We start from the raw sequence: 25,814 nt of genomic DNA on the forward strand, positions 1-25,814 counted from the left end.
CTGTAAAAGTGCTGCACTCAATATGCCAGCAAATTTGGAAAACTCAGCAGTGGCCACAGGACTGGAAGAGGTCAGTTTTCATTCCAATCCCAAAGAAAGGCAATGCCAAAGAATGCTCAAACTACCACACAATTGCATTCATCTCACACGCTAGTAAAGTAATGCTCAAAACTCTCCAAGCCAGGCTTCAGCAATACATGAACCGTGAACTTCCTGATGTTCAAGCTGGTTTTAGAAAAGGCAGAGGAACCAGAGGTCAAATTGCCAACATCTGCTGGATCATCGAAAAAGCAAGAGAGTTCCAGAAAAACATCTATTTCTGCTTTATTGACTATGCCAAAGCCTTTGACTGTGTGGATCACAATCAACTGTGGAAAATTCTGAAAGCGATGGGAATACCAGACCACCTGACCTGCCTCTTGAGAAATCTGTATGCAGGTCAGGAAGCAACAGTTAGAACTGGACATGGAACAACAGACTGGTTCCAAATAGGAAAAGGAGTACATCAAGGCTGTATATTGTCACCCTGCTTATCTAACTTCTATGCAGAGTACGTCATGAGAAATGCTGGGCTGGAAGAAGCACAAGCTGTAATCAAGATTGCCGGGAGAAATATCAATAACCTCAGATATGCAGATGACACCACCCTTATGGCAGAAAGTGAAGAGGAACTAAAAAGCCTGTTGAAGGTGAAAGTGAAGAGTAAAAAAGTTGGCTTAAAACTCAATATTCAGAAAACGAAGATCATGGCATCCAGTCCCATCACTTCATGAGAAATAGATGGGGAAACAGTGGAAACAGTGTCAGGCTTTCTTTTTCTGGGCTCCAAAATCACTGCAGATGGTGACTGCAGCCATGAAATTAAAAGATGCTTACTCCTTGGAAGGCAAGTTATGACCAACCTAGATAGCATATTGAAAAGCAGAGACATTACTTTGCCAACAAAGGTCTGTCTAGTCAAGGCTATGGTTTTTCCAGTGGTCATGTATGGATGTGAGAGTTGGACTGTGAAGAACGCTGAGTGCCGAAGAATTGATGCTTTTGAACTGTAGTGTTGGAGAAGACTCTTGAGAGTCCCTTGGACTGCAAGGAGATCCAACCAGTCCATTCTGAAGGAGATCAGCCCTGGGATTTCTCTGGAAGGAATGATGCTAAAGCTGAAACTCCAGTACCTTGCAGCTCATGTGAAGAGTTGACTCATTGGAAAAGACTCTGATGCTGGGAGGGATTGGGGGCATGAGGAAAAGGGGACGACAGAGGATGAGATGGCTGGATGGCATCACTGACTCGATGGACATGAGTCTGAGTGAACTCCGGGAGTTGGTGATGGACAGGGAGGCCTGGCGTGCTGCGATTCATGGGGTCACAAAGAGTCGGACATGACTGAGCGACTGAACTGAACTGAACTGAGCCACGATGATAACAGTTATCATTATTAACCTACTCTCTCCATGTTCATTTGTGATTTTTTTTTCTTTGAGTTCTTGAAACTGGTTCACTTCTTAATAGGTGGACAATTCATGGTGATAAAATCAGAAATTCACAGGTGTTTATGTTTATTATTATCCTTAGAGCCAGCATCAGCTTCTCCACAGGGTCCAACCCATTTTCAAGATGCTTGGGCTTAAAAAAGTCACCAGCACTCAGATCTTCATTGACTGATTCAGTCATTTATTGAAACCTTATTCACTACCTACTGTGGTATCCCTGTTTTACCATGAAGCTTATAGTCTGTAGAGAGATTGGACAGTGCTTTACATGAATTGCAAGACGGAGAGAGAAATGCAGCAGTACAGGAAACTGAGATAGCATGTAGGAAGCAGTGTTACTCTATTGCAGATGGAGTGAAAGCCAGGAAGCCTTCCTGGAGGAGGTGATCTTTAGCTCACTTTTCAAAAGAAAAAGAATATGTCAAGTAGAAAAAGGAAGAAGGAAATTCTGGGCAGAGAGAGTAATAATTGCTAAGTCACAGAAGATGAAAACGTATAAGGCTCAATATGTGAATTTAAGTTTTATTCTAAAGACCAACTCTCATTTTATAAAATAAATAGATTGTATTTTACATTCAGATATTATATTGCATCTTCTTTATATCTTGTTCCATAGTCTCAAGCTCTCTGTAATTTTCTTTTTTGGGGTTTATAATTAGGAAAGACAAAGATAGAATTTCAATGAGGAAACACAAGTTGTGAGAAATATAACAGCTTGGAGGGGAAACCCTACAATAATGCATTGTATAATATCTCAATATCACCAACAATCACAAATGATCAAATAAAAGATTAACAAGAAAATCTACTTTCTTTGCTTCCAATTAGAAGATGAAATATGCATTTATCAGAAGACTATTAAAAATGTTTTCTGTTGAATCTACTAGAAAGAGGGGGAAATGAGTTCCTAACTGTAATTAGAACTATCCAGGTTGAGAACATTTGATTTTCCTCATTATTTTATCATCATGTCTTCCCTGCTACCCTCCTCCCAACCCCACCATCTTCACATCTTTATTTCTTTGGACTGTGTTTTGATAATGATTGTGTAGACACTCTACTTTCATTATTTCTCACTAATAGTTACTCAAAGCAACTTTTGTCTGCAATTTTATGGATAATTATGTTTCTTTAAAAATACTCTTTGTGTTTTTGCTGCTCACTGCCAAATCACAATAGCTGAGAATTATCACTGAAACTCTTTAACATCCCTCCTTTTGCTTCCTAGAAGAGTCTTCCACAATGAATGATACCTATTTTTAAGAAATTTAAGCATCTAAAAGAAAATAAAAATCTTAAAAATTTGGATAAGATAGGCTGTGATTATATTACAAAAAGTCAATTGCTTATAAAGATTCTTCTGAGTGACCTTAAACAAAGAGGAATTTATATATTCACTATCCCATAGTAAAGATTATTAAATACCTTTATATGAAAATGTCTATTATATGAAACTAGGTAACTCTTGCACATATTTCCAAGAGCATGGGTTGATTTTAACCCTGATTTAAGATCCCTTTGGACTCCAGTGACCCCATTTGAGGATAACAAGTGTTCCAGATTTTTCTAGAAAAAAATCATATTAATGAAGAACAATTGCATGAAGGTTTCTTTTAGAAATTATGATCCCCTGGCAATTTACACTGCATATTAAGTATTATGATAGTCACATTGAAAGAAAATGTAACATTTATAAAAGTATTTCTGACTTGAGGAAAATATCTTAATGTATGAGGAGCAGATGTAAATGGTAACCCAACTAAGAAATAACAATTGTTTATTCATTGATTCTCTAGACTGTTAAGCATTCTCCTATTAAACATTTTTTTCCTCCTTTAAAACACTGCAAATAAGACTTACTGCTATTCCTCTCTGCTCTTAGTTTCAATTTACACTTGGATAAGTTACTCATTAATTACATGGCTGCCTGTAAGGGCAAAAGGAAATGAGGTCGATGGAGATGAAATGGAAACAAGACTTCTCAGCATATAAGTTTTAATATTATTTTGATTTTTGAACTCATGTAATTATACTACCATTGAAAAATAAGCTTAAAGTGATAAACCATTCATCATCAATCGAACATTCACCCACTAAAAACATATGTTTTCCCAAAATATGTTTATTTAGCAAACTTATGGAAAGCTTGATCATTCTAGATTGATTCAGCTATTCTTATCATGATTAAAGAATTATGAAACACTATAATGCTAAAGAACATTTGAAGAACAGTATGAAGCACAAGGGACTTCCCAGGTGGCACCAGTGGTAAAGAATTCACCTGGTAAAGACTCCAGTGCAGGAGATGAAATTTTGATCCCTGGGTCGGGAAGATCTCCTGGAGAAGGAAATGGCAACCCACTCCAGTATTCTTGCCTGGAAAATTCCAAGGACAGAGGAGCCTGGTGGGCTACAGTTCATGGGGTCGCAAAGAGTTGGACACAGCTGAGCCCACACACCACTTCCATGAAGCACAGGAAATGTAGTCAGAGGATCTGGGTGCAAGTTCAAGCCACAGCACTGACTCGCATGACCTTGGACCAGTCACATTACTTCCCTGACCTTCACTTTCCTTATCCATGCATTAAAATGATGATAGTATCACTTTTTTATTCACCTCTTGGAGTTCTGTGTATCAGATGAAAAACTGTAGTTTCATACTTGTGCTAGTTAATATTTTAGATTTTATTCAATGTTTCCAAGACTTACAGAAAGGTACAAAGTTAGCATTCAGTTCACTGGGAAAAAAGTATTTGGTTTGTTTAATTTCTTTGTTTTCACACAACAAGCAATGAAAGTAAAACTGAGAGTATCTGATTTTGGCAGCCTGGTCAGCAGATGCCAGAATCAATCTAGGGAACACATAACCTACTCTCATAGATCGACTACTTTTTCAGCAAGCAAAATCAATATTTGGGAACTTTAGTTAACTATCATGACTCCTAAAATGCTTTTCAGTGGGGATGAATTTGCTCTGCCACCTGAGGTTCGAGAGAAAATGCAAGGCGTGAACATTTGTTTAGTTCATTCATTCATTCTATAAATATTTATTGACCTCCTACTGTGTGCCAGGCATGGTTCTAGGCCTTGAGGAAACAGAAGTGGTTAAAACAGATAAAACTTGATGCTTTCATGGAGTTTACATTACGGTAGAAAATTAACTGAACTTACAGCTGTTTTTGGTTCTAACCACACAAATATATGCACCTTAATTTAAACAGCCGTTCTCACCTTCTGCTAAAACAGCTTAAAACTGTTTTTTGGTGGCATAATCCTTTATGTGTCCAAGGCCAAACATGAAAAACAAAGAAAGCTGCTCTGGTTGAATGGGAGTAAGGCCAGGACTCAGCTGTCTCCTCCCATATTCCCTGACCCCTGCTCCTGCAATTCCTTCACTGGACTCTAGGAGTCTTCAGAGAGCATTTGGAGACTCCCATTTATTTCCACATTGGTTCTGTTCCTTGAAGAAATCTCTCAAAAGGCTTGTCTCTACAGTCTCCTAAGAGTCTTCTCAAGTTCCTTTCCCCTCTAGGTCTGCTTTTCTCTCCACATAGTAACCACATTATAGGCTTTCTGATACTTGTAATAATAATGAGAGTTAGCACTTATTGAAGATGTGCTATTTGTCAGGAATTGTAATTAGCATTTTACATGCTTTGGGTCCCTTAATTCTCAAAATCATCCTGTGTCATGGGTGTGAATCCCCATTTTACAGATGAAGAATGATATTTCGAGAGGTAAATTAAATTGTCCAAGAGCACACAGCTGCTAATGGTAGAGTTAGAACTCGAACCCTATCTATTTGATTTCTCAGTAGAAACTCTTAATCACTAATGCTTCCCATATTCTGGGAGGCTCTGGTCCTCTTAGGGATAACTCTAAGCACAGTGTCAAAGCTCTGGTTAGAGCAGAAGGGCACAGTGTCTACTATAACGAGCCTGTTGTTGAGGGCTGTGATCTTAGCTGTCATTTATGACTGCTGTCTACATTCTAGTTATTCCACATCCATTTCCTTCAATTCTTCCAGCAACTCTGGGAAGTAAATATGATCATTGCTTTGTAATAGGTGAAGAACTCCAGGCTCAGAAAGGTTGTCAATCACATAAGTCCTCACAGGTACTAAGTGAAGCCCTCTGCCTGCCTTTATGCCAGTCTGGGGCCACAAATATTGTCAGAACTGAACCACAGACCCGAATCTCCAATAGCCTGAAAAGAACAACAACAAATTTAAAAAAGAAAGAGTAATTTTTTTTTTTTTAATCCTGGATCTGCTCCCTGGCCAGGGTCTACTCCAAGACAGTCCTGCTTGTCTCTGTTCTCAGTCACATCTGCTTTCTAAACTTCACGATCCCACCCGCCTGTGGGCCCTGCCTGACCTGAACACTCCCATCTCCGTTTCCCCGTCTGGCTTATCTTTTCCCCCTCTCTTCCTCTCTCCCTTCTCTCTCTGGGTATATGGCATTTTCCCTTCTTTGGATTCTCCATGTTCTTTCCATCCCTTGAGATTTTTCTCTCCGACCCTTTTGTCACCATGTGAATCTGGCTCCTCTTCCTCTCTCCTATGACAAGCAATCTAGTGCAGTGGTTGTTCTGGAGTCTTTCTGACTGAGACTGAATCTTGGTTTTACTCTACTGGTTAGCTGTCTGACCTTGGGAGAACCACTTATGTTTTCTGAGTTTCTGCTTCCTCAGTTGTAAATGAGCAAATGGAAAAGGCGATAGAAATGATCTCATAGGTTCTTGAAAAGTTTAAATAAGTTAACACATACAGAGATTTTTGGTTTCCTCAGTGGCTCAATGGTAAAGAATCCACCTGTAATGCAGGAAGTGCAGGAGATGTGGGTTCGATCCCTGGATGGTGAAGATACCTTGGAGGAGGAAATGGCAACCCACTCCAGTTATTCTTCCCAGGAAAATCTCATGGACAGAGGAGCCTGGTGGGCTATAGTCCATGGGGTCACAAAGATTTGGACACCACTGAGTGACTGAACACACACACACATACACACATACATACACACACATACACATATACACACATGTATATAGTGAGTGCTCCATATAGGCTAGTTTTAATTATTCTCTTTCCTGCAATCATCTTCCTTTTTCTCTCATCAATATTTTCTTATACTTTAGTTGAAATTAAAAAGTGAAAAGTTTATGTAAAATAGATACATTAATTCATTGGCATCATTAAATTTTTTTGTTTGGTCTACATTTATTAAATGCCTACTATGAGCTAGGCACTGTGCTAGGGACCAGGGATATAACAATGAATGAAATATGCTTTATCTTGAGGGGTTTACTCGTCTTGTGACTAGTCAAAAATGCTTTCCCACTGCTAAGCCAACTGAGACAAAGAAGTAGAACATATGCCACTGCTACATTGTTTGTGATATCAAAAGATTAAAATGATCAAATGCCCACCAATATGGGACTAGTTAAATTGGACTTGGACAAATTCATACCTACTTATCCTTGAGAGTAAAGAAAATATTGTTTGGGGGAGATGCTTCCTTCTTAACCCTCTCTCTAGTTTTTTGTTGGTCTGGGTTTGATCTGGCTTAGTGTACTCTAGGCCTTCCCAGGTGGTGCTAGTTGTCAAGAAATTGTCTGCCAACGCAGGGGACATAAGAGAGGTGGGTTCGATCCCTGGGTCGGGAAGATACTGGGAGGAGGGCATGGCAACTTACTCCGGTATTCTTGCCTGAGAATCCCATGGATAGAGGAGCCTGGAGGGCTACAGTCCACAGGGTCACAAAGAGTCAGATACAATTGAGTGACTGAGTATGCACACACATACTGTACTCTAAGGACATACTTGAGTTTCTAGACTCCAAGAGTCTAGATCCAAGTTCTTCTCTTTTTCTAAAGTGACCACCTTATTAGCTTGTCTAATGCTAATGCTAAGTCACTTCAGTCGTGTCCGACTCTGTGCGATCCCAGAGACGGCAGCCCACCAGGCTCCACCGTCCCTGGGACTCTCCAGGCAAGAACACTGGAGTGGGTTGCCATTTCCTTCTCCAATGCATGAAAGTGAAAAGTGAAAGGGAAGTCGCTCAGTCGTGTCCGACTCTTAGAGACCCCATGGACTGCAGCCTACCAGGCTCCATAAGCTAATGTAATAGTAATATAATCACTAGTGTGATTTTACTTGGCCTCTGTAGGTACATTAGGGAAAGGGCCATGTCTGTTTTGCTCATCATTCTAGCTCTAGCATTCAGGGCAGCGTGTCACTCATCAGAAGCATTTAATAAACATTAGCTGGATAAAAACTGGATGAATGAATTTTTGTTTTGTTATTCCTTAATTTTTGTAATGCATCAGCAGTTCTTTATTAAGAAAGCAAATTATCCTTAGCAGTGGAAACATGATATGAGGAAACGCAAAGAGGGAATAAGAGAAGATTATTTTGAACCAAAGCACAATTTGGATACTTTTGCCTTCTACAGACTTAGTCAATGAGTCTACCAGGAATCTTATTTGGATTAGGAACCTATACAGCACATTAAAGATGTATATTTTGTATTTCCTAGGCTTGTTTTTGTTCCATGCTGAAGTTGCTATTACTTGCGATTCTGAGAATTTAAACCGTTCTATTTCAGTTTTCTGTGCACTTGATTTCCTGAAATTGATTTTTTTTCATATTACTTTCTTTCAACCTCAATAAATCTGTTTGTAGGCTTAGTAATTACAATTTAATTTATTAAGTGGACAAGATTTAGGCTACAATGAGTCTATAAACAAAGAGACCATGTATAATAAGTTGTTCATCTTGGAAGCAGCCACAAGCAATAAGTGCTTCCACTTGAATTACACTTAAAACTATATTGGAGGGTTCAAATCCTATTAAACACAGAAAGAGAAATTTCCATAGATACAGATCTTTTCCCTTCCCACAAGTGGATGAAAGCAGAATATCCATGTTTAAAAATATGTGGAATAAGAGAACATTTAGAAATTAACTGCTTGTAATTATTATTCTTAGACGACAAGTTTTAATTAGAAGACACAGTAAACTAACTTTTACAGGAGCTCAGCTGGAAAGAGTCTTAAAAATAATCTCTCTAACCATCTTAATTAACAAGCAAGAGAATCAATGTTGAGAAGAGTGATGTGGCTTAAACGTGGTCAATAAAGCATTGGCTGCAGAGTCAGGGAAAGGCGAACAAAGCTGTATTTTTATATTTGAGGACTGGCTTAAATAAGGGGATAGTCAAAAAGATGTGGGGGTGAACTAGATGGGAACCCAGAATACTGAGTTAAGAGGTATTTTAAATCTGTTTTGATTTATTTTCCTTTTGATGGAGTTAAGTTAGTAAGTATTTTAAATCTGTCTTGGTTTATATTCTTCTTTTCATCTCTGTGGAGACAGTTACCTAACATCCTGAAATTTCTTAGCAAATGGGAGGGTTATCTAACAATGATTTGTGCGCACTCTGCATTATTTGTATACTGAAGAATGGGATTAAGGCTCTTCATTTCCATGTATTCAGCTGGATGTTTCTAAAGATGAATAAGGATCTTAGAGATGTTTCTGGGTTGTCAAAATGTCTCCAGCACAAGGATATACTTAGTCTCTTTCAGTACTAAGGAGTGAATGCTTTATGTTACCAGATGCCACGGGATCCGCAAAATCATATAAAATCATTATATAGGTGGATTATATAGATGGATACAAGGATTGATATATTTAATTATGGAATGAGAGTTGCTATGGAGATGGGAAGAGGGATGATACAGTGGGAGTAGGCATGACATATAATTATCTTTGTAAAGATTTTTAATCCCTTTGAAATGATTTTGGGATATTGTATTCCCAGGATAGAGAATGAGGTCAAGAGAGTTTTCTAAGAGTAGGAAATGGTATCTCCCTTTGTCGTCATTACATTTCTCTAGGTCCAAACTGGTGTATGGACAAGACAGAGGGATTCAGCATTGTTAATCATTAAAGTATCTGGAGAGAACCTTCTAGTGAATCTGTAGACTCAATTTCCAGGAATCATCTTTTTGGTCATATTTTATAATTCTATGTGTTAGATGGAGGCTGAGGAGAAAACGAAAGCAACTAGGAGAAGGCTAGAAAACGGATGCATTGAGGAAACATCCTGGAGATTTCCAGTTGCAGGAGGTGGTGGTATCCTTTAGTGGATGTATACGTATATGAGAAAGAGCTGAAGAGAAAGACGTGGCTAAGAAGCACAGATTCTAGAGTCACATGACGTTTTGTTTCCTAATATTTTGGTAAAAATTAGAACATACCAACCAGATTAACTAAAACAGATTTCATGTATCATACTTGGAGAAATCGGATGTGGCAATAGACTAAGGATGAACTGATTGATGATGGAAAGATGGATGGATCGATAAAGGGGGCTCCAGGAAGAATTTAGGATGAGAAAGAGGAAAATCATAATATAGTTAATCTATGTATTGAACTAGCAATATTTCCAAATTGGTGGTTATTTTTTAAATTAACAATAATTGTTTATACTTTTAACACACATGCACACATACACACACACATATACATACATAATTTAACTGTGATACATGAACAATAGCAATTAACAACAGTAAACTAGAAAGGAAAGGAAAGTTGTATACATAAGAAATCCCTGAGATGCCATGAGAATTTTTTAAAAATTCCTTTATGTCCTTTTGATCATAATGGCTTATCGGATGATTTCTTGGGCTATTTAAGCCATCTGTCCTCATGAGCTATTATAGAGATTAAAAGAATTAAGGAATTTACTAGCTGCTCAGCCTTAGTAGCTATGACAGCTTTTAAGATGTTGAACTGCTTTCTTATCTGGAGGCTGACTAATCTTCAGCTTCCCTACCTGTGAAACGAAGAAACTGGACAAGATAGTCCTAAAGGATTCCTCCAACTCTTAATTTCTGTTTCTCAAGGATTCTGGGTAAACCACACAGAATGCATCAAGTTAGCTAGACTGTGCATTCATTTCTTCTTAAATCATGCAAAAAATGGAAAAGGGTGTTATGTTAGTGACAAAATGTTCAAGTAATGGAATTTATGCTTCTATATCACCCAAGGTCATTTAAAAAAAAATCTAGAATATAATAACTGGAGAGTTATTCTGATAAATACCTTACCCATCCTAACTTTTCCTTTTTGTAGGTAAGAAAACTGAGACTCATAAAGATGAATAACCACCACAAGGTCACACAGCTGGAGTTAGGGCTGGAATCAGAATACTGGCCTCGTTGAAGTCAAGTCAAGAATCCCACATGGTAATTTTCACTCTAAGGCTCATCTTGAATTTTTCCTAATGATGCTGGTGCAATTTCTGATCAAGACCCACAGCTGGACCTTATGAATCTTGCCTGGGCATTTAAGATGCAGTTATTTGCACTGAGAAAATATTTTGATATGCCACAGCTGCTCATTCATATGCATAAATCTACATAGACACTGGTTTAAATAAAGAAATGTAGCTTACACTGCAAGTAAGCTTCTTGAATGTTGCAAATACTCTCCTTTCTGAGAACCTTAACGTGTAGAAGTTGCCGATAGTCCTCCAAGGTTAAATTGCCTATTAATTTCAAGCTTTCATCATGTGTTTGATCTTAAAGAGAAATGCACTATAGTCTCCAATTCTGGTTTAAGCTTGATGACTTAATTCAGAGTGGTTACTTTGAAGATCAAAGTTTCACTTCATGTTAAAAAAGAATATATACTTCCCTGCCCCACCCTGCATGAGCTACATAATTTAAAAGAAGTAAAAAAGATTCTTTAAATTAATTTCTGTTTTAAAAATAGTAAGTTACTCAAAGAAAATTTACAGTGATGGCTGAATAAATTTTTGGCTCACCAAGCCATCAGGATGGGATTCAATCTTCCCTTTTCCCGACTCAGTGCTTCTTTAATTCACTTGCAGGAGAGGCCATGAGGCAAAAGAATGAAGCCTGAATAGGTTCACTGTGCCACTGGCTGAGGAATTCTAGCAAGATTCAGGAACTAGGTTGATAATCTGTATTTAGAAGGGAGGGATTGGCAAAATAGAGGTGACACATGAACTTCTTACACCCCCTGAAGCTTGATCTGTTTCTAGTAAAACCACTGAGATATGACCGACCATTGAGCGACACGTGTCAGAAACCACACCTCGTGATGTCTCCTTCTGTGACTTTGCCCAGTACTCCTGGTAGGAGTCCCACCCAATAGTGTCAAGTGGCAACTTTTGCAGAGTCCCTAGGTATTCTAGAGCAGTGCTTCTCAAAGCTTAGTGTTTGTACACTAATAACCTGTGGATCTTGATAAAATGCCGATTCGTATTTAGTTAGCTTGGGTTGCAACTCAAGATTGTGCCTTACTAACAAGCTCTCAGTTTCTATCTACGCTGCTGGTTCACAGATCATATTTGGTAGACCAAGACTCAAAAGTAACTCCTCTCTTCCTGAAGCTTCCTACATGGCTCATTTCATCACTTCTTTTAGTCTCTGCTGTAATACCTCAATAGCAAGAAGACCTTCCCTACCCACCATATATTTCTCTGTCACTATCAGCCTTACTCTTATTTCTATTTATTTATACTACTTATCACCTTCTGACAAATTTTATATTTATTTGAAAGGGCCACTTTGGTTTACTGATATATCATTTTCCAAGAATGTCAACTGAGGCATAGTAAGTGTTCAGCAAAAAAAAAAAAAAAAAAATCTATTAACTGAATGAATATGGCCACTCTGCCACAGTCCCATAAACCAGACCACATTTATGAGCGTCCAGGCAATAATTAACTCTGTTCTTTGGGATTTTCCTTTAGGAGCTCAGATTATTCTGTTAAAGAATAAAAGGCTGAGGAAACCAGGCCACTGGCTACTGAAGTCCCTGCTCACTGGTGGGGACCACCATTGACTTCCTCCTTCCTACTTTCAGGCCGTTCTGAAGCCCTTGTAATGTCCCCAGCAATGCTCTGAGTAGCCAAATTAAAGACAAGGGGATATTGGTGGCTTTCATGGGAAGAGCTTGGCAATTAATTGTCTCTACTTTGTGCTTTATCCAACAATTTATATTGTTCATTTGATTCTCCTAGTGAATATCTGGTGGTTTATTATTTCAACCTCAGTCAGTAACCTCACACTAAATATAGGTGCTATTATATCAGTGGGAAGGCAATAAATGCTATAAAGGTTTGCCCCAATCTGACCCAGGGGAATGCTATATTAGATTCTTTGTGACAAATGTATAATTAGGTTGTAATCAATTCCTCTTTTATTCATCAATGGTATTAAAGTTGTGTTACCAAGCTCTAAAAAATGTGAGTGCTTTAATTATCTTTTCTTTGTTCTATATTACAGACCAACAGCTGTAGATTTTCTGCAGTACAGGATAAAGAGAGTTTATCCACTCAGGTTGCTAAATGTTTTGTAACAAAAAAACAAAAAGCACCACCTAAAAACAGCATCAACACCAAATGTCCAATCTAGGGATTCGTTTACCACTGCTGCATCTAATATCAAAATCCCAGGACATTCATTCAATATTCACTCTGGAAATATTTCTTAAACATCTGTTATTAATATTTTCCCACACACTAAAGATATTATATTATACTTCTAAAACAAGTGGAGACACATTTGATAACTCTTTAATAAAGCATAGTCAAATTCATATTGAGCATATTAACCTGGGAGATACAATGAGTGGTAGAAGGTTCCTTGCCCTCCAGAAGCTCCCTTGAGTGGAGGAACGTGCAAATTCCACAAGGGACATACCAGGTGTCTGAATGTAAGTCTAGGGAACTCAGAGAAAGAGAAAATCAACAAGAGCTCAGAGAAAACTCAACATTGATTCAGCAGACTAAAGATGGCTTTGTAGTGGAACTGGCGTCTAGGGCCTTCAAGATGAGCAGGAATACTACCAGTTGAAGAGGAGAAAAGGGAATTCCAGGCAGAGAAACCCACAGGAGCAAAGGCCCATAAACATTACAGTTCAGGACCTAGGTCAGGGACATGGAGCAGTCCTGTGAAGCAGAGGGACAGTGAAAAAGGATGATGCTGGTCAGTGGTAGTGGGGAAGAGGGCATGGAGATGGCTGTGATTATATTGTGAAAGGTGAGGAGTTGGGTACAGGCATCTTGGGGTGATATCATTTAGAATGGTGATTCTGAAAGCAATGAGGAAGATGACAGAGAAGGGTAAGGAAATGTGTGTGTGTGTCTCTGTGTGTGTAGGGTGGTAGGGGCATTATGTTTCTTTTTTCCAAATAATGTTGGAGTAATTTCGTTAATTGTGTATAGGTAACAAATTTTTTATAAGAATTAATTTCTCATATTGCTTAAGTAAAATTTTTTCTGAAGTATCAGATACATGATGCTTTAAAAAAAGGATTATTATTAGGAAGGTAATACATGCTAATTTCAAAGCAAGCATGTGAAACAAATTGGATAAAAAGAAAGGTGGTAGAAATGAATCACAGTCATACCACTGGAAGAAAACATTGTATATGACTCTTTAAATTTGGCTTTAATTCTACCACCTAGAACTGCTGCTACTGCTGCTAAGTCGCTTCAGTCGTGTCTGACTCTGCGTGACCCCATACTCAGCAGCTCACCAGGCTCCCCCGTCCCTGGGATTCTCCAGGCAAGAACACTGGAGTGGGTTGCCATTTCCTTCTCCAATGCATGAAAGTGAAAAGTGAAAGTGAAGTCGCTCAGTCGTGTCCAACTCTTAGTGACCCCATGGACTGCAGCCTACCAGGCTCCTCTGTCCCTGGGATTCTCCAGGCAAGAACACTGAAGTGGGTTGCCATTTCCTTCTCCAATGCATGAAAGTGAAAAGTGAAAGGGAAGTCGCTCAGTCGTGTCTGACTCTTAGCGACCCCATGGACTGCAGCCTATCAGGCTACTCCATCCATGGGATTTTCCAGGCAAGAGTACTGGAGTGGGATGCCATCGCCTTCTTCAATCACATAGAACTAGACATTGAATAATATTGACGATGGATAGAGTAATTCACACAACTGGGACCAAGCTCATTTTAAGCAAAAGTAAGTATAACAACTTGGGCCTTACCCTGTGCAGTGAAAATTGCCAAGGAAGACATTTATTGTTATGTTATGATAATTATAAATTATTTATCATTATTTCAAAAACTGTGCTAAGTACTATGAAATATGCAGTTGGAAATGATTTTATATTTTGCATAACACACTTGTTTAGCACATTTTCTGCTTTGAAGCAAAAATGAAAAAATAAAAGAAGTAAAAATGAATCCCTTCAATCTTCAGTTACTGTTAAGTGAAAACTCAAGTACTGAAGAACGGCAAACTTTTATTCATTAGTTCAACAACTTTGGAAGAAATACCCATTATTTGTACAGTACTGAAAAATTTATCTACAAACAAAATATAGGTTTTGCTGTCTGCAACACTTTGGTCTCACAGTCATAGGTAGGTATTTTCTCTCCCTGCTCTCTGGAATAGAATGCCCACCCATTTTCTCAAAGTCTGTTTCCATCTTCCCGTTTTCGTGAAGCACTCTTGTGCTGTTCTGGCTCCTGCACGTTTACTCCTGTGACATTCCATAATTCTTAGAGATGGTACCATGATAATGCAGTTTCAGTCATCTGTTACCAGGAACTGATCTCTATTAAATGTATCTAAGTTTTTCTCTCCTGAATAAGATAAAAAATTTTTTTTCTTAAAAACAAAGAACTGGGATGAGGGTAAAAGTGGAATTTTCTGAATATTTAGCAAGGTATCTAGAGTTTTCCTGATAAAATGATTTGAATATAAGTGAAAAACATATTTCCTGAAAGCCTGATTCTTGACTGTATCACAAGAGATGTCAATAAAATCAGTCTTAGCATGGATACCTTGCAATACTGATGCAAATGAAGGGGACTTGGTGATAATTTCCTAATGGAATCTCATGGCATATTCTTCTTTTCAATTGTAATTTTAAAGTTAAATTGTTCATTATTTCTTAAATATGTTGTATAATTTAGATGTCCCTAACTGACCTGAACAACAATCCAATCAGTTTTCCATTTCAAAAAATAGTTAAATTAAGGTTCAGTTACCCATTAAATTTGCAAAGGGAGAAAAATGATTGCTTATTGTTGCAGTACCACATTTCCAACTGATTTAAAGCCGTGACAAATTAGAATGCAGTTAGACTATTAAAATAGGCAAGTCATTCTGTGAATTTGATTTGTACTTTGGCATTTTGAAATACTAAGCTTGTTGTTGTTATTTGCAGATTTCTTTAGAAGCACTTTAAAAATCGATTTATGTGATTTATAAGACATGTTTTGAACAGGCATCTCGATAAAGTACAGTACAGTATCCAAAGTGAGTTTATTGCTTAAAGGAAGCAAAGCTGTAAGGAAGCTTAGGATGAAGATTTATGCTGATAGAACTAGGACATGCTTATCCTTTACTGTAACTTTTAAAGCTTGGAATCATTCTGTTTAAGGTTATTTGAATGACTGTCTTCACCATCAAGAGTTTCTAATTGATGTAACTATAGTTTGGACCATCTTATCAATCTGAAGAATTGAGATGAAAATTTTCAGGGATATTTATGTCTTGTGTCAGATCACACAGTTTGAGACAAAGAAAACAGCTCAGTAAAATGGAAGAATCTCACGAACAAGTTCTTAATCTATATGAAGTAGAATTTGTTCATCAAATTGTGTTAATCCAGATCTTTTCATTTTCTGTTTTACAATGGAGCTGTTTTACTTTGGAGTTGTTTATTCCTATTAGAAGACATATCTACTAAATTTTAAGAAGTAGAAAAACTTCTCAAAACACGTTTCCTTGTTGATGTTATCTTCCATCTTTGACAAACACAAATCCCCTCTTCCCAGGTGGCTCTCTGGCCATATCTGTGCTAGGCCAATAGAAGAAAGCAATTGATATTTTTTGGGGGTGGGGGGTATAACTTAACTGCAAATTCTAAAGTCAGGCAAAGTAGAAGCAACGTATCAAAATGCATAATGGCAGTTTTCTTTATTCTCTTGTAAAACATGTGGTTGGCCACCATTAATGGTAAAATCTAAGATGTCACAGGAAAGACACAAACCTCAGTCTTCCAAACATCAATAGAACAATTGATGCTAAGAAATAGTCATTTGAAAAGGCCAAATAAGCCTCTTCATGCACAAAGGCTCTTTCTTGAATGTGCCTTGTACTTTCACGTTCGCCTGTTAAATTCTCCTCTCTGCTAGCCACGTGAACCAAAAACAGTTAACTATGTTTCTTGAAAATAGAACCATATTCCTCTGTTTTTCTGTACAAAGCTAGTCCACAGTGATATATGTAACTATATTTCATTAACGAAAGAGAAATTTATGTGTATATATATTTGCTAATTTGCTAAGAAATCAACTCCACAATGGGTAACATCCCAATTGTCTCACTGAGCCTCATTCTGATCACAGAAACAGATGTTGAAACAAATTTAAAAAAACAGGGTTTGCTAATCCAATTTAGAATATTTTATCAAGTCTTACTTGGCTAATTCAACTCAAGATATCTCACCAAGTCTTAGGGTTTATAGTGATGTATTCCAAAACAAGGGAAATAGCAGAAAAGGCAAAAATAAAATAAAATTCCACATCAAGGACATCTAAAAACCCTGTTAGTGTTAATAAAAATAAGTCATTGCCACAGGAGAGAAAATGGTCTACTGATCATGGTCTATTTCTATAGATAAGATCTCTCCCCTTGCTTCCTAAATCTTAATTGTTTTTATAGTATCCATTGCTGACCAAAAGTGTATACCAGGTAAGACTGTAAATGAAATAAAGTTGATGCTAGTTGTTATTTGTTTGAATTCGTATTTGCAAACAGGCCTTTATAACTATTAGATTTTTTCCTTGGAAGATTAAGAGTAACAAAACCTCATGTTCTTTCGACATGAATCACCAATTTTTCACCATAGATTGTTTATAAAAATCTTGTTGGTAGTAACTAGTTAATATCAGTGATCAGAAATGTGGTTACCCATTCACACAGAAACGCATCAGAACATTCTAAGTTTGAATTCTCACTGACCTTCAGGTTGATATTGTGCTATAATCGTCACCGTCTGTCCAGCCCCCTTCAGCGCTGCAGCAGCCTGTTCATGGGATGCTCCACGAAGGTCAATGCCGTTCACCTGAAAGAGAGGAAGCCAGAGAATTTTGGCACTTTGTAAGGCATGTTATTCTGATGTGTGCTCTGTTGCTCAGTCATGTCTGACTCTTTGCGACCCCATGGACAGTAGCCCGCCAGGCTCCTCTGTCCACCGTATTTTCCAGGATAGATTACTACAGCAGGTTGTCATTTCCTACTCCAGAGGATCCTCCCAATCCAGGTAGACAGAGGGAAAAAATTTTCCCAGAGAGGCTGTTTAAGATGATGTTACCTGCCTCAAAACCCTTCATGTCCTACCCAGGCATTGGAATGCTAACTTAGCAAATTTCCTGCTCTTGATAACTTTAGTTAGCAGAGATGTGGAATTCTACCCAGGGCGTTTGTGCTGTGGTCTGAGTGGGTTGAAAGTTTTGTCCACCTAACTCCATTAAGATTTTAGTGTGTGCATTTAATATGCTTCTATGAGTTTTGTGGATTTCTGGGATAGATAGGAGCCTTCAAAATTAGAAGGAAAATGGGTTAATAAAGAAAGATACATGTAATATATGTAGACAAGTATGTGCTGACAGAATAATATATTCATATGAGATTCTGGGGGAGACTGTGTGGAATGGGGCTGGCCGCCTGCCAAATCCCCCCGTTTGGTTATATGCCTCATCCTGTCATCCTGAGCCTGGTTAGACAGCTCTGAGCCTTGTTCCAGAATAAACTCAACTGTCCCATTTCTTACGTATGATCCCAGAATGAATTGTGACAAAATGAAATAGAGAATTCCGGGAGTTTATGTTGCTCTTACTAACTCCCATTTTGGGACCCATGCCAAAAGAGAAACAGAGCATTTGAAAAATAAGCACAAAACTCTGCTGAGAGGGGAAAAAAAAATCACTCAAGTCAAATTTAATGAGAGGCAGAAGCTAAAATCTTTCTTGAATCAATTCAGTCTAAGCCAACACAATATAATTACTAAGTGCTTTCCAACGTCGGGGCTCTGTGACTGCCCCGATAGGGGGACGGAGGATGGGAAACAAAGGTGAACAAGACAAGCCCCTAAGAAGCTTTTCTTCTTCAACTGAACACACGGTAAGTCCAGTTTTCTAACCTACCCAGCTGATATTAAAATTCTGTTTCCTTTAACTTATAGGGAAGATGGCTAGGGACCATGAAGAAGAATAAAAGAACTGCTCGGCCCATGTACACATAAAATAGAGAATGTTTTCACTTCTCATCAGTCTTCTTTGACAATGAAGGGGTCACGACTCGGGGGTGGCCACTGTGTTTCCCTATCAGGCCTGGAACATCTGTAATCTTTAATCTCACATGCTGGGCTTCTCATAATAACTTTGTTAAAGTCTCCTTACTCACTTTTATAAATTGCCTGGTTTTCTATTCTGGCGAAAGCATTGATTGGCTTTCTGTGCTTACTGAGAGCACCATTGATGCGGTTACACTGGGAAGTGTATTGAGTGAGACTGGGCCTGGCTGGACCATTCTCCTCTAGCTGACGGACTGTCATTATCACCCCTCTGAGCCTCAATTCTCACCTGCTTCACGGGGAAGGGACTGTGAGGCTCAAGCCTCTCTGAACCATAAAATTTCAGATTTAATCCTTATATAATGACATTCATTTCAGAGACTGTCCAGGCATTGATGAGTCAGAAGTATTAACTCAGAGAGCCGGAAGAGACAGAAAAAGTAATCTGATCTTGGCTCCTACCTACAGGAAGCAGAATGTACAAGCTTCAAGGGCCAGATGATCTCTTTTGTCAAACAATTAGGGTTAACTTTTTATTAAAAAATAATATATGATCATGGTAATGAATTCTTATATTTTAGAAAGGTATAAAAAGAAAAGTGAAAAGTCCCCTCACCATTTTCATTTCCAGAGGTAACAACTGTTAGCAGCTTCTTGTGTATCTTTTTAGAAATCTGCTATATGCATGTGCAAGTGTGTGGCTTTAACTCTATTTGGTTTTGTCTAGGTTTTAATTGGAGAAGGCAATGGCACCCCACTCCAGTACTCTTGCCTGGAGAATCCCATGGACAGAGGAGCCTGGTGGGCTGCAGTCCATGGGGTCGCTGTGAGTCGGACACGACTGATCGACTTCACTTTCACTTTTCACTTTCATGCACTGGAGAAGGAAATGGCAACCCACTCCAGTGTTCTTGCCTGGAGAATCCCAGGGACGGAGGAGCCTGGTGGGCTGCCGTCTATGGGGTCACACAGAGTCGGACACGACTGAAGTGACTTAGCAGCAGCAGCAGGTTTTAATACATTATTGACTTTCTGTTTAAATGGACAGGATCATATTAAATATATAATTCTATAACTTGTTTTTGTTTAGTTTTTCATTTAACAATATGTCTTGGACATCACTCATATCAGTTCATATTGTCTTACCTTTAAGTGGGAGCCTGTATGCCATGGTGTGGATATACCAGTAATTTTTTAGTAGGATCCCTACTGGGGTGGCTAAGGCTGTGTCTAGCTTTTTGCTACTACAAATACTTAGGAAGGTGTTTCCAAAGGATAAATACCTGGAAATACACTTTCTAAGCTAAAAGGTATATGCATTATTTGTTTCTTTTAGTTTGCTCTTGTATACTTAAAAAATGTGTATTTACTAAGCAAACAGAAACTAATAATGAAGAAAACACAAACAGGCCATAATCTCATTGGCCAGATAATGTATTGAAATGAAATATATAATTAATATTTTACAGTCAGCCCTTCATATCTGTGGGTTGTGCACTGGCAAATTCAACTCACCTCAGATTGAAAATATTTTTAAAAATTTCCAGAAAGTTCCAAAGAGCAAAACTTGAATTTGCTATATACCTGGCAACTATTTACATTGTATTAGGTTTCATAAGTAATCTGCTGCTGCTGCTGCTAAGTCACTTCAGTTGTGTCCGACTCTGTGCGACCCCATAGATGGCAGCCCACCAGGCTCCCCCATCCCTGGGATTCTCCAGGCAAGAACACTGGTGTGGGTTGCCATTTCCTTCTCCAATGCATGAAGGTGAAAAGTGAAAGTGAGGTCACTCAGTTGTGTCCAACCCTCAGCGACCCCATGGACTGCAGCCTACCAGGCTCCTCCACCCATGGGATTTTCCAGGCAAGAGTACTGGAGTGGGGTGCCATTGCCTTCTCCGCATAAGTAAGCTAGAGATAATTTAAAGTATATGGGAGGATGTGAATAGATTACATGCAATTACTATACGATTTTAAATAAAGGACTTAATCGTTTGTAGATTTTGGTATCTGTGGGGTTTGGGGATGAGGACTGTCCCTGGAACAACTGAGGGACAACTGTATGTTCATAATGCACATACATGAAAATTAAAGCAATATAAAAATTTTATTTTTAAAAATAAAATTTAAAAAATTTATTTTTTATAGAACGCTTCCCCTACCTCTTATTATCCTTGCCAAAGGTACCATATGGATGGCTTCTTGTATCCACTACCAATTATTTCTGTTATGAATATAATCAGGTTCATACAATTATAAATAATTTTACACAAAAGATAATATTTTATATATTGCTTTATACTTTGTTTTCTTCCATTTACTAACGTATCTTGGAGGTATGTTGAAGTTATATATTTTTTATATTGAAGTATAGTTGACTTACAATATTATATGTTTCAGGGGTACTGCATAGTGATCTAATATTTTCATAAATTATACTCCACTTAAAGTTATTATAAAATAATGACTGTATTTCCCTGTGCAATACAATTTATCTTCCTTGTTTATTTTATACATAGTAGTTTGTATCTCTTAATCCCCAGAGTATTTTTCATTCGTATATTATACATTATCTCATTCTTTTTAATAGCTGTGGAAGGTTCTATTAGTCAGTGTAAAACAATTTATTTTACCAGGGCACAGTTGTTGGATGCTTAGGTTGCTTTACTATTTTTCTATCATAAACAGAAGGATAAAGGGTATTAGGGTTACATTCTGATAGCTATTGCCAAGTTGTCTCCAAGAATATATACTCCCACAAAAGGTACATGGTTGGCTACTTCCTCACACTCTTGTAAAAACTGCTCATACCCCAACATTTGACTGTGGTTATTCTGATAGGTCGGAGAAGGCAATGGCACCCGACTCCAGTACTCTTGCCTGGAAAATCCCATGGACGGCGGAGCCTGGTAGGCTGCAGTCCATGGGGTCGCTAAGAATCGGACACGACTGAGCGACTTCACTTTCACTTTCCACTTTCATGCATTGGAGAAGGAAATGGCAACCCACTCCAGTGTTCTTGCCTAGAGAATCCCGGGGACGGGGGAGCCTGGTGGGCTGCCGTCTCTGGGGTCGCACAGAGTCGGACACGACTGAAGCGACTTAGCAGCAGCAGCAGCATTCTGATAGGTAAACAATTATATTTTTAAATTTTATATTTCTTCACTTATGAGGTTAAACATCTTTTCATATGTTCATTGGTTATTTAAATTTCCTTTTGTATAAAACACTTGCTCATTTATGTTGCCTTTTTTTCATTGTTTGGATAGCTTACACTTTAAAAAATTTATCTGCATATTAAGAATTTAAAAAAAAGAATATTAGTTCTTCATCTCAGATAACTATTGCAAATATTCTTACTAGTTTTGTGTTTGTATTATTTATTATTGTATTTTAAATATTTAAACTTTTCCCTTATCTTCTATTTCTTGCCAAACTGAAGTTTAAAATGTGTTACATAGTCACATTATTTTTTCCTTTTTAGCTTTTGAGCTTTGTAATATATCTTCCCTTCTCTGATATATATTAAACAAATTATCCATGTTTTCTTCTAGTAAAACCCAGGTTTAATTTTTAGCTATTTAATCTTTGATCTACTAGAATATATTTTAGTATTTGATGTGCGAACCAGGCAAACAAACCTTTTTTTGAGACCTTTCCTTTACAGCATCAGACTTCTACATCTTCCAGTATTCTAACCATCCTGTGAAATTTTCTCAGTTAGTACACTAAGGAGGCATGAAAAAATGGGAAGGAAAAAGGGATTTGGAGTCAGAACTAGGTTTGAATCCTGAGTCCACCATTTGTAGGTAAGTAACTTGGGAAAGTCATTTAACTTCTTTAAACTTCAGCATCCTTACATGCAAAATGGATATAATACCTGCCTATCAGGACTGTCACATGTAGTAAATGAGACAATAATTGTTGAGCCCCTAACATAGAGGCTAGCACAAATTGGCATTAAGGAAGTAGTATCTATTATGCTGTGTTTTTCTTTAAAGAACTGTGATTATAAGTGAGGAAATAAAATCTAATGGAAACTAATGAATAAATAATATAATGTATGGGTTACTTCATGGTTTTCCTTTCTTTTTCTTCTTTTTTAAAAAAACGTAGAATTTCAGAGGCTTCCCTGGTGGCTCGGTGGTAAAGAATCCTCCTGCCGATGCAGGAGACACGGGTTTGATCCCTGGTCTGGAAAGATCTCACATGCCACACAGCAACTAAGCCTGTATGCCACAAGTATGGAGCCTGTGCCCTAGAACCTGGGAACCACAGCTGTTGAGCCCATGTGAACAATTACTGAAGCCCGTGTGCCCTAGAGCCCATGCTGCACAAGAGAAACCCCCACAGCGGGAAGCCTGCACACCCCAGCTGGAAAGTAGTCCCTGCTTCCACAACTAGAGAGAAGCCCACACAGCAGTGAAGACCCGGCACAGCCAAACAAACAAACAAACAAACCACGTAGTAGATGCAATCCTCAGGTTTGGGGAAAAGGTACTAACTAAAGGAACACAGCATTTCAGCACTGGAAGAGGTGCTCATCCATCCCATGCTTACACATTAGAGACGGTCTCCATAGGGGGATGAACCTGCCCCAAGTCCTGTCAGAGTTAGCACAGCTTAGCAACAATCCAGTTTCCCTTGCCTAGCCCAGACTTCTTTCCACCGTAGCAGGTGTAACTTATGATGTGCATGTGTTTGTTTTCCACTAGGTGAGTAATAATCAAATCCTATGTGATGATTACATTCATCCTGGACATAATTCTCACTTGTAAAGCATTTGATGCTGCTGTTGTTCAGTTCAGTTCAGTCGCTCAGTCGTGTGCAACTCTGTGACCCCATGGACTGCAGCACACCAGGCCTCCTTGTCCCTCACCAACTCCTGGAGTTTACTCAAACTCATGTCCATTGAGTCGGTGATGCCATCCAACAGCCTCATCCTCTGTCGTCCCCTTCTCTTCCCGCCTTCAATATTCCCCAGCATCAGGGTCTTTTCCAATGAGTCAGTTCTTCGCATCAGGTGGCCAAAGTATTGGAGTTTCAGCTTATGCATCAGTTCTTTCAATGAATATTCAGGACTGATTTCCTTTAGGCAGTCCAAGGGACTCTCAAGAATCTTCTCCAACACCACAGTTGAAAAGCATCAATTCTTCGGTGCTCAGCTTTCTTTATAGTCCAATTCTCGCATCCATATATGACTACTGGAAAAAACCATAGCTTTGACTAGATGGATCTTTGTTGGCAAAGTAATGTCTCTGCTTTTTAATATGCTGTCTAGGTCGGTCATAACTTTTCTTCCAAGGAGTAAGTGTCTTTTAATTTCATGGCTGCAGTCACCATCTGCAATGATTTTGGAGCCGAAAAAAATAAAGTCTCTCACTGTTTTCACTGTTTCCCCATCTGTTTGCCAAGAAGTGATGGGACCAGATGCCATGATCTTTGTTTTCTGAATGTTGAACTTTTTCACTCTCCTCTTTCACTTTCATCAAGAGGCTCCTTGGTTCTTCGCTTTCTGCTAAAGAGTGGTGTCATCTGCATATCTGACATTATTGATTTTCTCCCAGAAGTCCTGATTCCAGCTTGTGCTTCATTCATCCCAGTGATTCTCATGATGTACTCTGCATATAAGTTAAATAAGCAGGGTGACAATATACAGCCTTGATGTACTCCTGTCCCGATTTGGAACCAGTTCTGTTGTTCCATGTCCAGTTCTAACTGTTGCTTCTTGACCTGCATACAGATTTCTCAAGAGGCAGGTAAGGTGGTCTGGTATTCCCATATCTTTGAGAATTTTCCACAGTTTGTTGTGATCCACACAGTCAAAGGCTTTGGCATAGTCGATAAAGGAGAAGTAGATGTTTTTCTGGAACTCTCTTGCTTTTTTGATAATCCAGCAGATGTTGGCAATTTGATCTCTGGTTCCTCTGCCTTTTCTAAATCCAGCTTGAACATCTGGAAGTTCATAGTTCATGTATTGCTGAAGCCTGGCTTGGAGAATTTTGAGCATTACTTTGCAAGTGTGTGAGATGAGTGCAATTGTGTGGTAGTTTGAACATTCTTTGGCATTGCCTTTCTTTGGAACTGGAATGAAAACTGACCTCTTCCAGTCCTGTGGCCACTGCTGAGTTTTCCAAATTTGCTGGCATATTGAGTGCAGCACTTTCACAGCATCATCTTTCAGGATTTGAAATAGCTCAACTGGAATTCCATCACCTCCACTAGCTTTGTTTGTAGTGATGCTTCCTAAAGCCCACTTAACTTCACATTCCAGGATGTCTGGCTCTAGGTGAGTGATCACACCATTGTGGTTATCTGGGTCATGAAGATCTTTTTTGTATAATTCTTCTGTATTCTTGCCACCTCTTCTTAATTTCTTCTGCTTCTGTTAGGTCCATACCATTTCTATCCTTTATTGTGCCCATCTTTGCATGAAGTGTTCCCTTGGTATCTCTAATTTTCTTGAAGAGATCTCTAGTCTCTGTTACCCTGCTGCTGTTACCCTTAGCAATACCACATGGCCTGTGTCCCTGTGGATTTTCCTCAAGGTTTTAGCAAACATGCTTCCTCCAATCATCAAGCTTTTCAAGGTCACTTTGATTCTTATTTCTGTCTCTGAGGTTTGACTTTGTATTAGTATTCTTTGCTCAAATAACATTTTCAGAGGCATTCAAAAACAATTTACATTATTGGTATGACATTTTAAAATACCAAGTGTGACACAGTCTCACATATTTATTATTTCTATTTTCCTACTCCAGTTTTAATTTTCTCTTCTCAAAGCATGGACTGGGAAATTAGATGTCATTCATTTTTATAGAGATTAAAATGATAATCATTGATAACAGCATCAAGCAAGCTCATATATATATGAGATATTTATATATTATCTTGTTTAATTCTCAGGAGGCTGGGATTATTTTTCCAACTTAACAAATAATAAAACAGAGCTCAAAGAGAA

General features: G+C 38.3%; 1 protein-coding gene across 15 annotated transcripts in view; it reads right to left on the reverse strand.

Annotated features, from left to right (window-relative positions):
• DLG2 (discs large MAGUK scaffold protein 2) overlaps positions 1-25,814 on the reverse strand; it is a 2,318,993-nt gene that overhangs the window by 322,854 nt on the left and 1,970,325 nt on the right. For all 15 annotated transcript variants that reach the window (XM_027532391.1, XM_027532387.1, XM_027532386.1 and 12 more), the window contains one exon: positions 17,521-17,623. In XM_027532391.1, the coding sequence (XP_027388192.1) occupies positions 17,521-17,623 (103 nt within the window). The remainder of the gene's footprint in view (positions 1-17,520; positions 17,624-25,814) is intronic.

Source organism: Bos indicus x Bos taurus, chromosome 29 (assembly GCF_003369695.1).
Source record: "Bos indicus x Bos taurus breed Angus x Brahman F1 hybrid chromosome 29, Bos_hybrid_MaternalHap_v2.0, whole genome shotgun sequence".
In the NCBI taxonomy this organism is placed as follows: domain Eukaryota; kingdom Metazoa; phylum Chordata; class Mammalia; order Artiodactyla; family Bovidae; genus Bos; species Bos indicus x Bos taurus.